The 12,377-nt window shown below is 47.6% G+C and overlaps 1 protein-coding gene across 2 annotated transcripts in view; it reads right to left on the bottom strand.

The window, feature by feature from the left end:
- NCOA6 (nuclear receptor coactivator 6) overlaps positions 1 to 12,377 on the bottom strand; it is a 46,158-nt gene that overhangs the window by 17,432 nt on the left and 16,349 nt on the right. For both annotated transcript variants that reach the window (XM_014937566.1, XM_014937567.1), the window contains exons 8-9: positions 9,462 to 9,608; positions 7,479 to 8,598 (exon numbers count right to left, since the gene is read on the bottom strand). In XM_014937566.1, the coding sequence (XP_014793052.1) occupies positions 7,479 to 8,598; positions 9,462 to 9,608 (1,267 nt within the window). The remainder of the gene's footprint in view (positions 1 to 7,478; positions 8,599 to 9,461; positions 9,609 to 12,377) is intronic.

The raw sequence follows: 12,377 nt of genomic DNA, 5'->3' as shown, positions 1-12,377 counted from the left end.
CTGAGTATGAATAAGAAGCAGGATGAGAAATTTGTGTGAGATGGACAAATATTCCATATTTGCTCTTCTCTCTTATTGCTCTGGATGTAAAAAAACCCAACTGCCCATTAGGTATAGTATGGATTGTGGTAAGTGAACCCTTTGCTCCACCAGCTGCATTCTCAATCACAACCTCCAGATACAAAATCCCTTGACAGACTGGAGAGAGAATCATAGAATCATTCAGGTTGGAAAAGACCTTTGGGATCACCGAGTCCAACCGTCAACCCCACTCTACAAAGTTCTCCCCTACACCATGTCCCCCAACACCACGTCTAAACAACTCGTAAACACCTTCAGGGATGGTGACTCAACCACCTCTCGGGGCAGCCTATTCCAGCCTCTGACCACTCTTTCTGTGAAGAATTGTTTCCTCATGTCCAGTCTAAACCTACCCTGTTGCAGCTTGAAGCCATTCCCCCTTGTTCTATCGCTAATTACCCATGAGAAGAGACCAGCACCAACCTCTCTACAATGTCCTTTCAAGTAGCTGTAGAGAGTGATGAGGTCTCCCCTCAGCCTCCTCTTCCTCAAACTGAACAGTCCCAGCTCCTTCAATCACTCTTCATAAGATTTGTTCTCCAGGCCCTTCACCAGCTTCGTTGCCCTCCTCTGCACTCGCTCCAGCACCTCCAGATCTCTCTTGGATTGAGGTGCCCAAAACTGGACACAACACTCCAGGTGTGGCCTCCCCAGTGCTGAGTACAGGGGGACAATCACCTCCCGACTTCTGCTGGTCACACTATTTCTAATCCAAGCCAGGATGCCATTGGCTTTCTTGCCCCCCTGGGCACACGGCTGGCTCATGTTCAGCCGCTTGTCAATGAGAACCCCCAGGTCCTTTTCCACCCGGCAGCTCCAGCCACACTTCCCCAGGCTGTAGTGATGCAGGGGGTTGGTGTGGCCCAAGGGCAGGACCTGGCACTTGGCCTTGTTGAAGCTCATACTGTTACTGGAACTCCAGCAGATGTACAAAACCCAACCAAAACCCAAAAAACAAACCCCCAAAGTGCTGCAGATGCTGAAATAAGGTGGGCAAAAATAAAATTCCAGCACGGACGCAGGCAGAACCAGTCCTGTCAACAGGGCACAACGCTCCGCAACAACTTTCACTTCTACAGAAAGACATTCATGCTCTGATGCTCCATGGGCCTGGCTTCCCACCCGTCTGGGGGGGCTCTCACCCCCAGCCTGGGGTTACAGCCTCTCTGAGTCTGGGTGAGCAAAGCTGCTCTGCTCCGGGGGCTGTTCACCCCCTGCACATCCCACCGCCCACCGGGACTGCCCCCGAACGCCCACGGGGGAACCTCACACCTCCACGTCTGCGTGTGTTTAACAGAATTAACTAACTCGCTTTATCTACAGTCACATTTCATCTACCGTCTTTTTCCTCAGTTTACACCCCATTACCTGTCCTCAGGTTCAGAAAACAGACACCATCACTCTGAAACCACCTGCTTTTCCAAAATGTCCTGGTTTTCATTCCAGTGCTGAGTTGCTCAACTGGGCAAAGCCTTCAAATGATCCCAGACTCAGCTGAATAAACCTTCCCAATAGCTCACGTATCCAATTTACATTCCAACACGGCTCAGTCTACGAACCATATAATTATTGGTACTTTTGTTACTGTATTATTACACCTCAGAATATAGAAATCACATTTCTAAATGGTTTCTAGCTGCATTTCCAAACCAGGTTTGCTGCTCTGAATGGCAAAATTTCTGAGGAAGAATGAGAGAGAAAAAGCTGGGATGAAAAGCTACTTTCTTTTGATGCAAAAGTAAGTGATCCAAATGAGATCTGGAAGAATCACCAATTCCGAGCCAGGAGAAGGCTGAGCTGGCCCAACGATACGATGGAAGCTGAGAGGGCAGGAGGCAGGAAGGTCTCAGGGCCAGCTCTCACTGCAGTCCCCTTCTTCTGCTGGAGAATAACCTCAAAAACATTTACAAGGACAGTGCCCCTCCTAATGCTCCCGCAAGGATAAAGCGATTAATATACAGCCCACTAAGGAACAAAATGCTAATCCCTGCCAGGTGCCTGCACTCTGCAGGTAGTGCCGGCAAGAGAACATGCACTGAAAATTGAAGGCATAGAGTAAGCACAGGGTGGGATTTCCTTTAACTCCACCGAAACCTGATTAAAAGCACTATTTAAGAGCTAGGGCTTCTTTCGAGTTGTCACAGCTCAATAGAAAAGCTGTATTATAGGTTTCTTTTTTTCTTTTTGTGAAAACTTTTTAACAAGCACATAGTCTTGTGGGGCTTTGTAAGCTCAGAGAAGAGCTTTAGATGTCCATGTCCTGATACTCCCAGGCCATGCTGAAGCTGGGTGACCACCAGTAAGGCCACCAAAAACAACCCCCTAACAGGGCTTTTGTATAACAATTAACGGATTTTCTTTTCAGAAGAGAGTGCCAGCTCGTCTGCTCCTGCTGAACCCTTTGTCATCTCCATGGCAAGAGAGCTCACTGGCATCATGAATACTACTATTTCACTGCAATCTACTTAGACTTGAAGTGTTTTGTTTTTTACATGTAGCACCAGATCTTTCCTACCTAGAAATACAAAGCCATTTTTGTCTTTGATTTGGGCCAAAAAAAAAACCCCCTTCCCACAACAGATGCAGGTGACCAACAGTGACACCAGGTTTTTGTATTTTACTTTGCTGCAAACCATCAGCTGTGCCTCCAGTGCTGTACAAACCAGTGTCGGGTCCCATCCCTGGAGGGGTTCAAGGGCAGGTTGGAGGGGGCTTGGAGCAACCTGGTGTGGTGGGAGGTGTCCCTGCCCAGGGCAGGGGGTGGCACTGGATGGGCTTTAAGGTCCCTTCCCACCCAAACCATGTGATTCTACAAGCATGAACGTTTTTGATTCTAAGACAAATAAGACATTGTTATTGTTTGGAAAACATCTGGATAGCTTTGAATGTCGGGTGATAAACAAACAGGGAAATACCTGCTCGCTCTTTATCTGAGACTCTCTGTGGGATCTAACGTACCAAAAGCAGGAAGAAGCACATTCTACCATCATCCTACTGCTGTTCTCTACACCTGGACCACACAACACTACGTCCTGCAATATACCCTTACAAGCCATGCCTGCCAAATTACTTGCACTCAAAATTTCTGGAATTGCAAACTGAACCACCGACATGCCCTCAGACACCTCCCTCCCACGCAGCCACAGACTATCAAAGCTGGAAAGCTCAGCAGACTGTCACCCCTGGGCAAAAGAGCCTCTACACATCTCATGTGATGTGTAACATCACGGTCACTTGTTACCTCGTGTGATGTTACCTCATGTAACATCACTGGTTACACCTCATGGTGAGGTGTGACAGAGTAACTGCAAGGGACGAGCTGGGACCTCAGCGATGGATTCAAGTGTCATGGTTCCAGCTGGGATGGAGTTAACTCTCTTGCAGCAGCTGGGGCAGCGCTGTGTTTTGGATCTGGGATGGGCACACAGCGATACCGCGCTGGTGTTTTGGTGGTTGCTGAGCTCTCAAGGCCATTCTGCTCCTCACCCCACCCCGCCAGCCATGGGCTGGGGGGGCACAAGGAGCTGGGAGGGGACAGGGCCGGGACAGCCGAGCCCCAGGACCAAAGGGACGTTCCACGCTCAGTAGATAAAGCTGGGGCAGGAGGAGGAAGGGGGGACGCTGGGACGATGGCATTTGTCTGCCCCAGTCCCCGTTACGCTGAGGGAGCCCCGCTGTCCTGGGGGGGCTGAACCCCCCCTGCCCCTGGGGAGCGGGGAACGGACTCCTGGGTTTGCTTTGCTCGTGTGTGCGGCTTTTGATTCACTTATTAAACTGTCTTTATCTCAACCTATGAGTTTTTCCTCACTTCTACTCTTCCGATTCTCTCCTTCATCAAACCTGGGGGGGTCTGTGAGTGGCTGAGTGGTCCCAGCTGCCGCATGGGGTTAAACCACCACAGTCCTTTTTAGCGCCATGTGGGGCTCACCAGGTTGAGATAAGGGCAGATTTGATTAGAACGTGCTGGATGGAGTTCATAGTGGTTATTGCTGTTTGGCTATCAGCTGGCAGACTCTTGTGCTCGCCATGGGGCTCGCTTGTCTTACTGTATAATTAGTCTTGTGCTCGTTAGTGGCTGCTTCCCCCTTTGGCTGCTTGCTGCACTGCTGACTGCTCCTCGTCCTGCTCTGCCGGGCTCGGGAAGGTCCCCATCCCAGCAATGGAGATGTTCCTGGGCTGCAGACGGGCAGGGCTGCTGCTGCCCGCGCTGCCGAGAGGACAGAACTGGGAGGAAGTAACTGCAGACACTCAGGTGAGTGAAGGAGGGAGAGGAGCTGCTTTAGGTGCCAGAGCTGAGATTCCCCTGCGGCCCGTGGTGAAGACCATGGTGAGGCAGGCTGTGCCCTGCAGCCCACAGAGGTCAACACCGGGGCAGGGGATCCTCGTGGGAAGGACCCGGCCATGAGCAGCTCGTGAAGAGCTGCAGCCCCTGGGATGGACCCTGCGCTGGAGCAGGGGAAGGCTGTGAGGAGTCACCTCCCAGAAGAAGAAGGAGCGGCACAAACAAGGAGTGATGAACTGACTCCAACTGCCATTCCCTGTCCCCCTGTGCCACTCGGGAGCACGGGAGGAGCGGCACAGAAATCAGGAGTAAAGTTAAAGCTGGGATTTGAGTTGCATGTTACGGGGATTACTCCAGCAGGAATACCTTGGTGCCAGGCTAGGAGCAAGGGCAGGACTTCACTGCAACATTTAATCCCATAACCTGGTCCAAAGGGATCAGGGGTGGAGACTGCAATGGATGTATCTTTATAGTGTTGTAACCCATGATTTGAATTGTGTGTTACAGGAATTGCTACAGCAGGAACCACCTAAACCAAGGGAGGCCAAGCTTTACAAGCAGCAGTGCAGTGCAGCAGTGACACCACCTGAGCTGGCTTCGGTGCCCAGTGCCTCCACCAGCACAGCACTGCTCCTGGCCTGGGGGATGCCGGGGCAGACGGAGCACAAGGTCACGGACTGGATGAACTTAATGGACAGTTGTGGATATCTACGGACACTTAGCAGACACTCCACAGGGGTGGTCCATGGACTAAGGGAATGATATCTGTGTATCATATCATAGGATGGGAAGGAGGGGGTGGTTAATGAGGGACTGAAGAGTGTGGGACCTGCGTGTGACATAAATGGTATGGAATAAGGGGCGGAGAACGTCATGGCTCCAGCTGGGATGGAGTTAACTTTCCTGCAGCAGCTGGGGCAGCGCTGTGTTTTGGATCTGGGATGGGCACACAGCGATACCGCGCTGGTGTTTTGGTGGTTGCTGAGCTCTCAAGGCCATTCTGCTCCTCACCCCACCCCGCCAGCCATGGGCTGGGGGGGCACAAGGAGCTGGGAGGGGACAGGGCCGGGACAGCCGAGCCCCAGGACCAAAGGGACGTTCCACGCTCAGTAGATAAAGCTGGGGCAGGAGGAGGAAGGGGGGACGCTGGGACGATGGCGTTTGTCTGCCCCAGTCACCGTTACGCTGAGGGAGCCCCGCTGTCCTGGGGGGGCTGAACCCCCCCTGCCCCTGGGGAACGGACTCCTGGGTTTGCTTTGCTCGTGTGTGCGGCTTTTGATTCACTTATTAAACTGTCTTTATCTCAACCTACAAGTTTTTCCTCACTTCTACTCTTCCGATTCTTTCCCTCATCAAAACTGGGGGGGGGGTGTCTGTGAGTGGCTGCGTGGTCCCAGCTGCCACATGGGGTTAAACCACGACACCCAAGTCACCCCGAAGCTGCCGTCTACCCCCACATTGGCTGCTTGGTTCTGCAAGTTACTTGAACCAGGTCTTCACAGCTGGCCACAGACTGTGTACTCCTTCAGACTTAATCTGAAATCACACAGCCTGTTTTGCAGCAGTGTTGAGCTGACAGGCCACACCATGAGCATATATAATTATATAGCAGGTATTTGAAAGACTTTTTTCAAGGCCTATTAAGTTAGCATGATTTGTTTTACATCTGCTATGAAGCATTTCTGCACCTGTAAAAGGCAAGTAACAGCTTCTGCATTTTATTTTAGTACGAGTTAAGCCAATTAAGGATTGTCACAAAAGATCACTTGCTATAGATGATGCGAGTCGTTTCAGTCCAGAACTAAAATGTCCATGAGAAAATTAATTACATCTTCATGAAGGAATCTTGACATTGTGCAGAAGATGCAGGTTGGGCTATACATTGAATAACCGAGGGAAAAAATAAAATATTGAATAACCACTAAGTACTTGAATGCCATCCACTCTTCACACCGAATCGGACACCTGCCTCTGGAAAAGGTAGCGTTAACTTCAGGTTAAAGAGTTAAAAGGGTTATTCAAAGGAGTGGGACTGGTGGAACCAGAGCCACACCGACAGCTCAGTGTGCCATTTCTATCTTTTTGTTTGTTTAATAACTTAACTGTAAGATTTAGATACTCCTGTGTTACAATTTTCTGTGCAAAGTTTTTCCATTTCTTTCTAAAGCAAACTGAAAACAATCCCCAGAAGTTCCATCAGGTGGATTCCTGGCAATGCCCCTGTGGCTCATCTGCAGCATTAGAATAATTAGATACAGCACACCCCCCTTCACCACCTCAGCTGAATAACGGTACAGCAGCAGCGCTCTACAGCCCTGGGCTGGTATCCGCAGCCTGTCAACAGCAAAAATTGGACAGCTGGCCAAGGAAGAATATGTTTTCCAAAGAGGAATGAAGAGATTCAGCAACCTCATATTTCCATTGAATAGGTACATTCATTATCTCTCAATATTATGCATTTGCCTCTTCCTGCTTAAGAGCTGGAGGTTTTTTTTCCTTCCCAATCTCTCCCAGGGCAGGAAGACCAGGGCTGCTTGGGCTCGTTATCCTCGTACCCACAAAGTATTAGATTCCTCCCTCTAAGTTCCACCTGCAGCTTCAACTAAGAGAGAAGTTCCAGCTCAATTCCAGGCAGAATCATGTCAGGATATACATATAATTCAGGAAACAGCCCCCTCCCCAAAAATCTCTACTGCACGTGTTATACAGAGGCTTAGAATTCTGCTAAAAGTACTCCCCACGCTTTGTGGCTGTCAGACTGCGTGGAACAGGCAGCCTGCTCTCCCCAGAGGGGCTGCACCATGTGCCCACTAACCCCCTGAAACACCTTCTGCCCTTCCTCTTACATCTCCCAGTAACTGTAAGGACCAGTGGTGATATAATTAGGTTTATAACCAAGCTGGGATGTTTGCATGGTGGGTTTTTTTAAAAAATGTTCAATGAACTTTCCAGTGGCAGACTTACCAGTGGGTTATCATTTAACTCTTGAGAGAAATTGGTAGAACATGAAATAATACAGGTCCTTTCTCACCCCATACTTGCTGAACAAATATTGACAAGTTGCCTGTGGAGCTTCTCTACGCCCCTTAAAAAAACAATGTAATATTAAACCTACGTTGTTTGTTCTAGTTGTTGATTATTTTTCTTCTTCCTTGGAGGCTTCTTCTTCTTCGGCTTGTTGGCATTCTGATTATTTTGTTTGTTGTTCACACCAAAGTGTCCTGCTGATATATCGCTTTGTAGAAGGTTAACCAAGAGTGGACTTGTGAGCGTAACATCTTTATTGACAGGAAAAACAGGATTCTGCCCACAGGAAATCTGATTCCCATTTGGCGTTCCACTAAACCCTGTATTGAAAGGCAGCCCATGGCTAGAGAAATGACTCCCTGAAGCGTTGTTGTTTCCTTGCATTGCTTGCATATGAGAAGGCACCATGTTTGGCTGCTGCACAGGAACATCAGGTAACATCTGTGTCAAGTTCACATCATTATTTGTTGTAGTAGTAGTATCCCCAAGTTGCTGAGATACATGAGGACCAGGTCCAGTGGGTCTTAAAACTTGCCCTTGAATTCCCATCACCTGAGAAGGATTTCCATTCACAGGGCCTTGCTGTGCCATCATCTGCCCTGAAAACTGCACCATGTTTCCTTGCATGTTTGGGGTTGGTCCTCTCATCAGCTGAGCTGGCCCCGACATAACATTGGACTGGTTTTGAGTACTAAAAGGCTGTTTATTTCCTTGCATCTGAGTGGTCATCATCTGTTCCATCATCGAGTTCTGCTGTAACAAGACCTGGCCCTGAGGTCCCATCATCTGATTGTGTGTAGACATCATCTGTTGTCCCTGCTGGGGAATCATCTGTTTGGGTGGGGTCATCCTTTGGGGAGAAGGACCAAGATTTTGGTTTTGTGGTGTCACCATCATTTGGCCTTGCGGCATGAGCTGAGTTCGAGAAAGTATCATCTGGTTTTGAGGGTTCAGCGATCCCTGAGCCTGAATGTTCACCATCTGTCCTTGAGAGGACACAATTTGCTGGTGCATTCCCATGAGCTGAGACTGTGGTCCTTGCTGTGGCTGTCCCGGCATGTTGCCCATGTTAACTTGTGGCACCCCACTAGCACCAGCCTGCTGGTTGTTCATATTTCCATGAAGTCCCATTAGATTGGTCTGCATCATATTTGGTGGGCCATGTGGTGCTTGCATCTGATTTTGAGGAGGTCCAGATCCTTGGCCACCTTAAAAAAAAAAAAAGCCAGTAAGAAACTGACTAGAATGGTATAAGAGTTTTCACAACTCCAAAATTGTCTTCCTCCCTTTTCCAAAAAACTGGACTATCTGACGTACTTGCAGTCCTGTCATGCAATGTTTGATGCTACAGATACCGTTAGTTGTCAGAACAGAACATCAGACTTCTTAAAATAAACACTCAGAAGATGCAACATTTCATTTCAGTTGTTATCTGCAAGTAAGTTTTAAAATCTTCCATATCACCTCACTCAGAGTAATTCCTAACCAAAATAAGTGTCAAACCTTGAGGTTATTTTATAATGGGTTATGAAGTAAATTCATGGAGTACTGATGAAATGACAGCAAGGTTTCCATAATCCAGACAAAAGACTGATAATCAAATTGTTAAATGGAGATGTTTGTGAACTAAAGATGTAATTTTTACAGGGCTGCCTGTAAGTACACTTGCAAAGCTTTCAAAGGACCTAATAAATAATTTTGTGTACTTTGTTCTGCTTCTAAGATAACAACATTTTTTATTTTTTTTTCTGGGCAAGAAGTTCCTTTTGTGTTGTAATTTTATTATCCCTAGCCTCCAAATTTCCGTGCTACTTCCATTCAGTTTCTTAATGGGTATTCTGGATCCTACTATCACAGTCCTAATCAATAATAGGTGTGGTGTTTGAAAAGCACGAGCAGCCTCCTACTTTTCCTCATTTCCCACCCAGAGAACGCCCCTGCAGCCCTGGCAACCTAACTCTCTATTAATGACAAGAGTTTAGTGTTTTGGTATCTGTGTGACCCAAGTAAAGGCATAATTTTCTACAAAAAAAAAAAACAAACCCTGTGGAACACGACGTTGGGAACAGACCTGTGTGCTGGACGCTCTGGCTGGTCTGTAGCTGCGGGGCACCGCTGCTCCCCGGTGTTCCTGGGGCGCTGGAGGGCACCTGCCCTGCCATGAAGTTCTGGTTGGCCTGGCCTGTGGGGAACCCCGGGGGCAGGCGCTTGGGCATCCCTAAACACAAGGATGTTGTTAATAGGAAGCACGGAGAACAGGAAGGAAAAGAAGAGAAGATCAGCAATGTGCTGTCACATCGCAGGTTTAGGCAGAACGGGCTTTTTGCCAATAAACGAAACCCACTGAAGACATTTCTAGTTCTCTCCTGCGCAGGAATTCTGCCTAACAAACTACTATGACTCAGTTCAAGCTGTAATTTAACTACAAAACTGACCCCACAGAGAAGGCAAAAAGTCCACGTTTTCAAAACTAGAAATTAAAGTCACATAGTTTGCTGTTTTCTTACCATCTCAACTCTAACCAAGCCCTTAACTTACTCCACGTGCAGAAACACAAACACCTTGCATTTCTGTTACAGTGAAGTGCTCCTCTCAACAACTGGCACCATCACACCAGGTACACGCTCCTCAGCGCTGCTGCTGGGTGTACACACACTCAGAACAACATCTCAGCCTAGAGCAGGCTGAGGCACCCCTCGAGATGGCATGTCCAGGGTCCCCAACGGCTGCTCGTTCAGGTAACCCTGCTATTCCTGCTGCCCTTGTCACAGCAAAACACCACCCTGCCCTGGGACAGAGAGCAAACCCTCCCCTCCACCCACCAACCTCAGTAGCAGCAGAGATGGATTAAGAAGAACCCACTTCTTAACTCGCTGTCAAACAGTCAGTGCCACAGACCCAGAGGCCACCCCGTCCTCCCTCGTTTTTCTGACCCGCGATGCACAGCCAGAAGCTGAGCTCTGTTCCTTCTGCAGTTACCGCTTTCTTGCACACTTAATCATATGGCTGGTGTTAACTAATCAGGACCTGGGTTTGTAATGAATATTTCAAGATCATCAAGTTTACAGGTCAAACAATCATAGAATCATAGAATTGTCTGGGTTGGAAGGGACCTTTAAGATCATTGAGTCCAACCATCAACCTACCATCACTAAACCATGTCTCTAAGCACCACGTCAACCCATCTTTTAAATCCCTCCAGGGATGGTGCCTCAACCACTGCCCTGGGCAGCCCATACCAAGGCTTAATAACCCTTTCCATGTCAAAATCTTTCCTAATATCCATCCTAAATCCCCCCTGGTGCAACTTGAGGCCATTTCCTCTTGTCCCATGGCCTGTTCCTTAGGAGAAGAGACCGACCCCCCCTGGCTACATCCTCCTTTCAGGGAGTTGGAGAGAGCGAGAAGGTCTCCCCTCAGCCTCCTTTTCTCCAGGCTGAACACCCCCAGCTCCCTCAGCCGCTCCTCACAAGACTTGTGCTCCAGACCCCTCACCAGCTCCGTTGCCCTTCTCCGGACCCATCAGCAAATACAGAACATATACTTCTTGAAACATCACATCACCAGACTATAGTTTTAGTACTGCTAAACTTTTAGAGAAGTTTTGCACGTAGGAATGCTTGAACTGAGAAAAAAAGAAGTGTTAACTTGGTCTATTCCAAATCTGATGTAAATTCTGATTTGTGAAATTAATGGGGTGAAACTGAACATTTGAATGGATTCATCTGCACCAAACCTTTAAATCCAAGATGGTTTAAAAATTGAAATATCTGTAATTACCACTTTGTTAATGTAATGCAAGATGGCTTAAAAATTGAAAGATCCATAATTGCAACTTAATTAACATCTAAATTGCAGCAAGGAATGAGCATGCACAGAAGCCAGGCAAAAATCTCAGCAAGTGGAAGCACCACAGCTTTGCTGAAACCAATGGGATCCTGCCTTCTGAAATCAGCTGAGGATAGAGCTCAGAGCAGGACTACTGAATTTAGCAATAAGGTCTACCGTGAGTTCAAACAATGTATTTTCATATGTTTATTTGAGATGTTTTTTAACTCAAAATGTAGGGTTGTGTTTCAGTAGGTTTGCTTAGAAAGGAAGCAGAAGAGGGAGGTGACACTGTCTATGGCCTGTGGCTGTGCTACCTCGAGGAAATGATTCTGGACGGGGACATATGGCTGGTGAGGCAAAACTGCAGGGAAACGTGACTATAATAAATAATAAATAACTGCTTCCAGATGGAGACAAGATAAGATCTATCAAGTATAGGCCAGATCCTAAGAACAGTCTGGAAGAGAAGAACTTGGAAACTGAGACAATTCATCTGAATTCAAATGAGACCCGTGGTACAACCAGGGAAAACAAGGAGCTTGTCCAGACCAGCACACCAGGAAAAGGGCATTCCTTACAGCTTTTGGACAGATTTCAGATGTACAATGTGAGAATGCAAGAAACTAGAACATATATGTGTGTGTGTAGGTGGATAAAGAATATAGCTCATATTTTATAAGTACAGAAAGAAAATATATTAAAAGCTTAAGCAAGAGGTTGTGTCTGGACAAATGAGAGCAGCCATTCAAGAGAAACGTGAACACGAGTGAGCAGAGAAAAGTGCTACAAGTCTGGCACAGAGGGCTCAAGGGGAAAAAGAGATACACCAAGGACACAACAGAGATCTTGGGATGGACAAATGAAATTCCTTCAACTGGCAGAGAAGAATTGCAGGAGTAGTAACTAAAAGATGTGAGTGCAGAGGTCTGAGGAGAAAACTAAAGACAACACAACCAAAGGGGAATTGAAAACATCGCTTGACCTCTTAATTACAGAATAGGGAGTGGCATACTGCCATACAGATGGCAGTAGCATCTCTTTCCTCTTTTCTATGGGAAGAAACTGGTGACAAATAAAGACAGGGTCAAGAAGAGACACCCACAACTTAGAAAAAGATGCAAAATAATGCCTCAGTAGTAGCAGAAAATGTAAATGG

The sequence above is a fragment of the Calidris pugnax genome, unplaced genomic scaffold (assembly GCF_001431845.1).
Source record: "Calidris pugnax isolate Ruff unplaced genomic scaffold, ASM143184v1 scaffold83, whole genome shotgun sequence".
Lineage (NCBI taxonomy): Eukaryota > Metazoa > Chordata > Aves > Charadriiformes > Scolopacidae > Calidris > Calidris pugnax.
The sequence above is the reverse complement of the archived record's forward strand: the minus strand, read 5'-3'. Positions and strand labels throughout refer to the sequence as shown.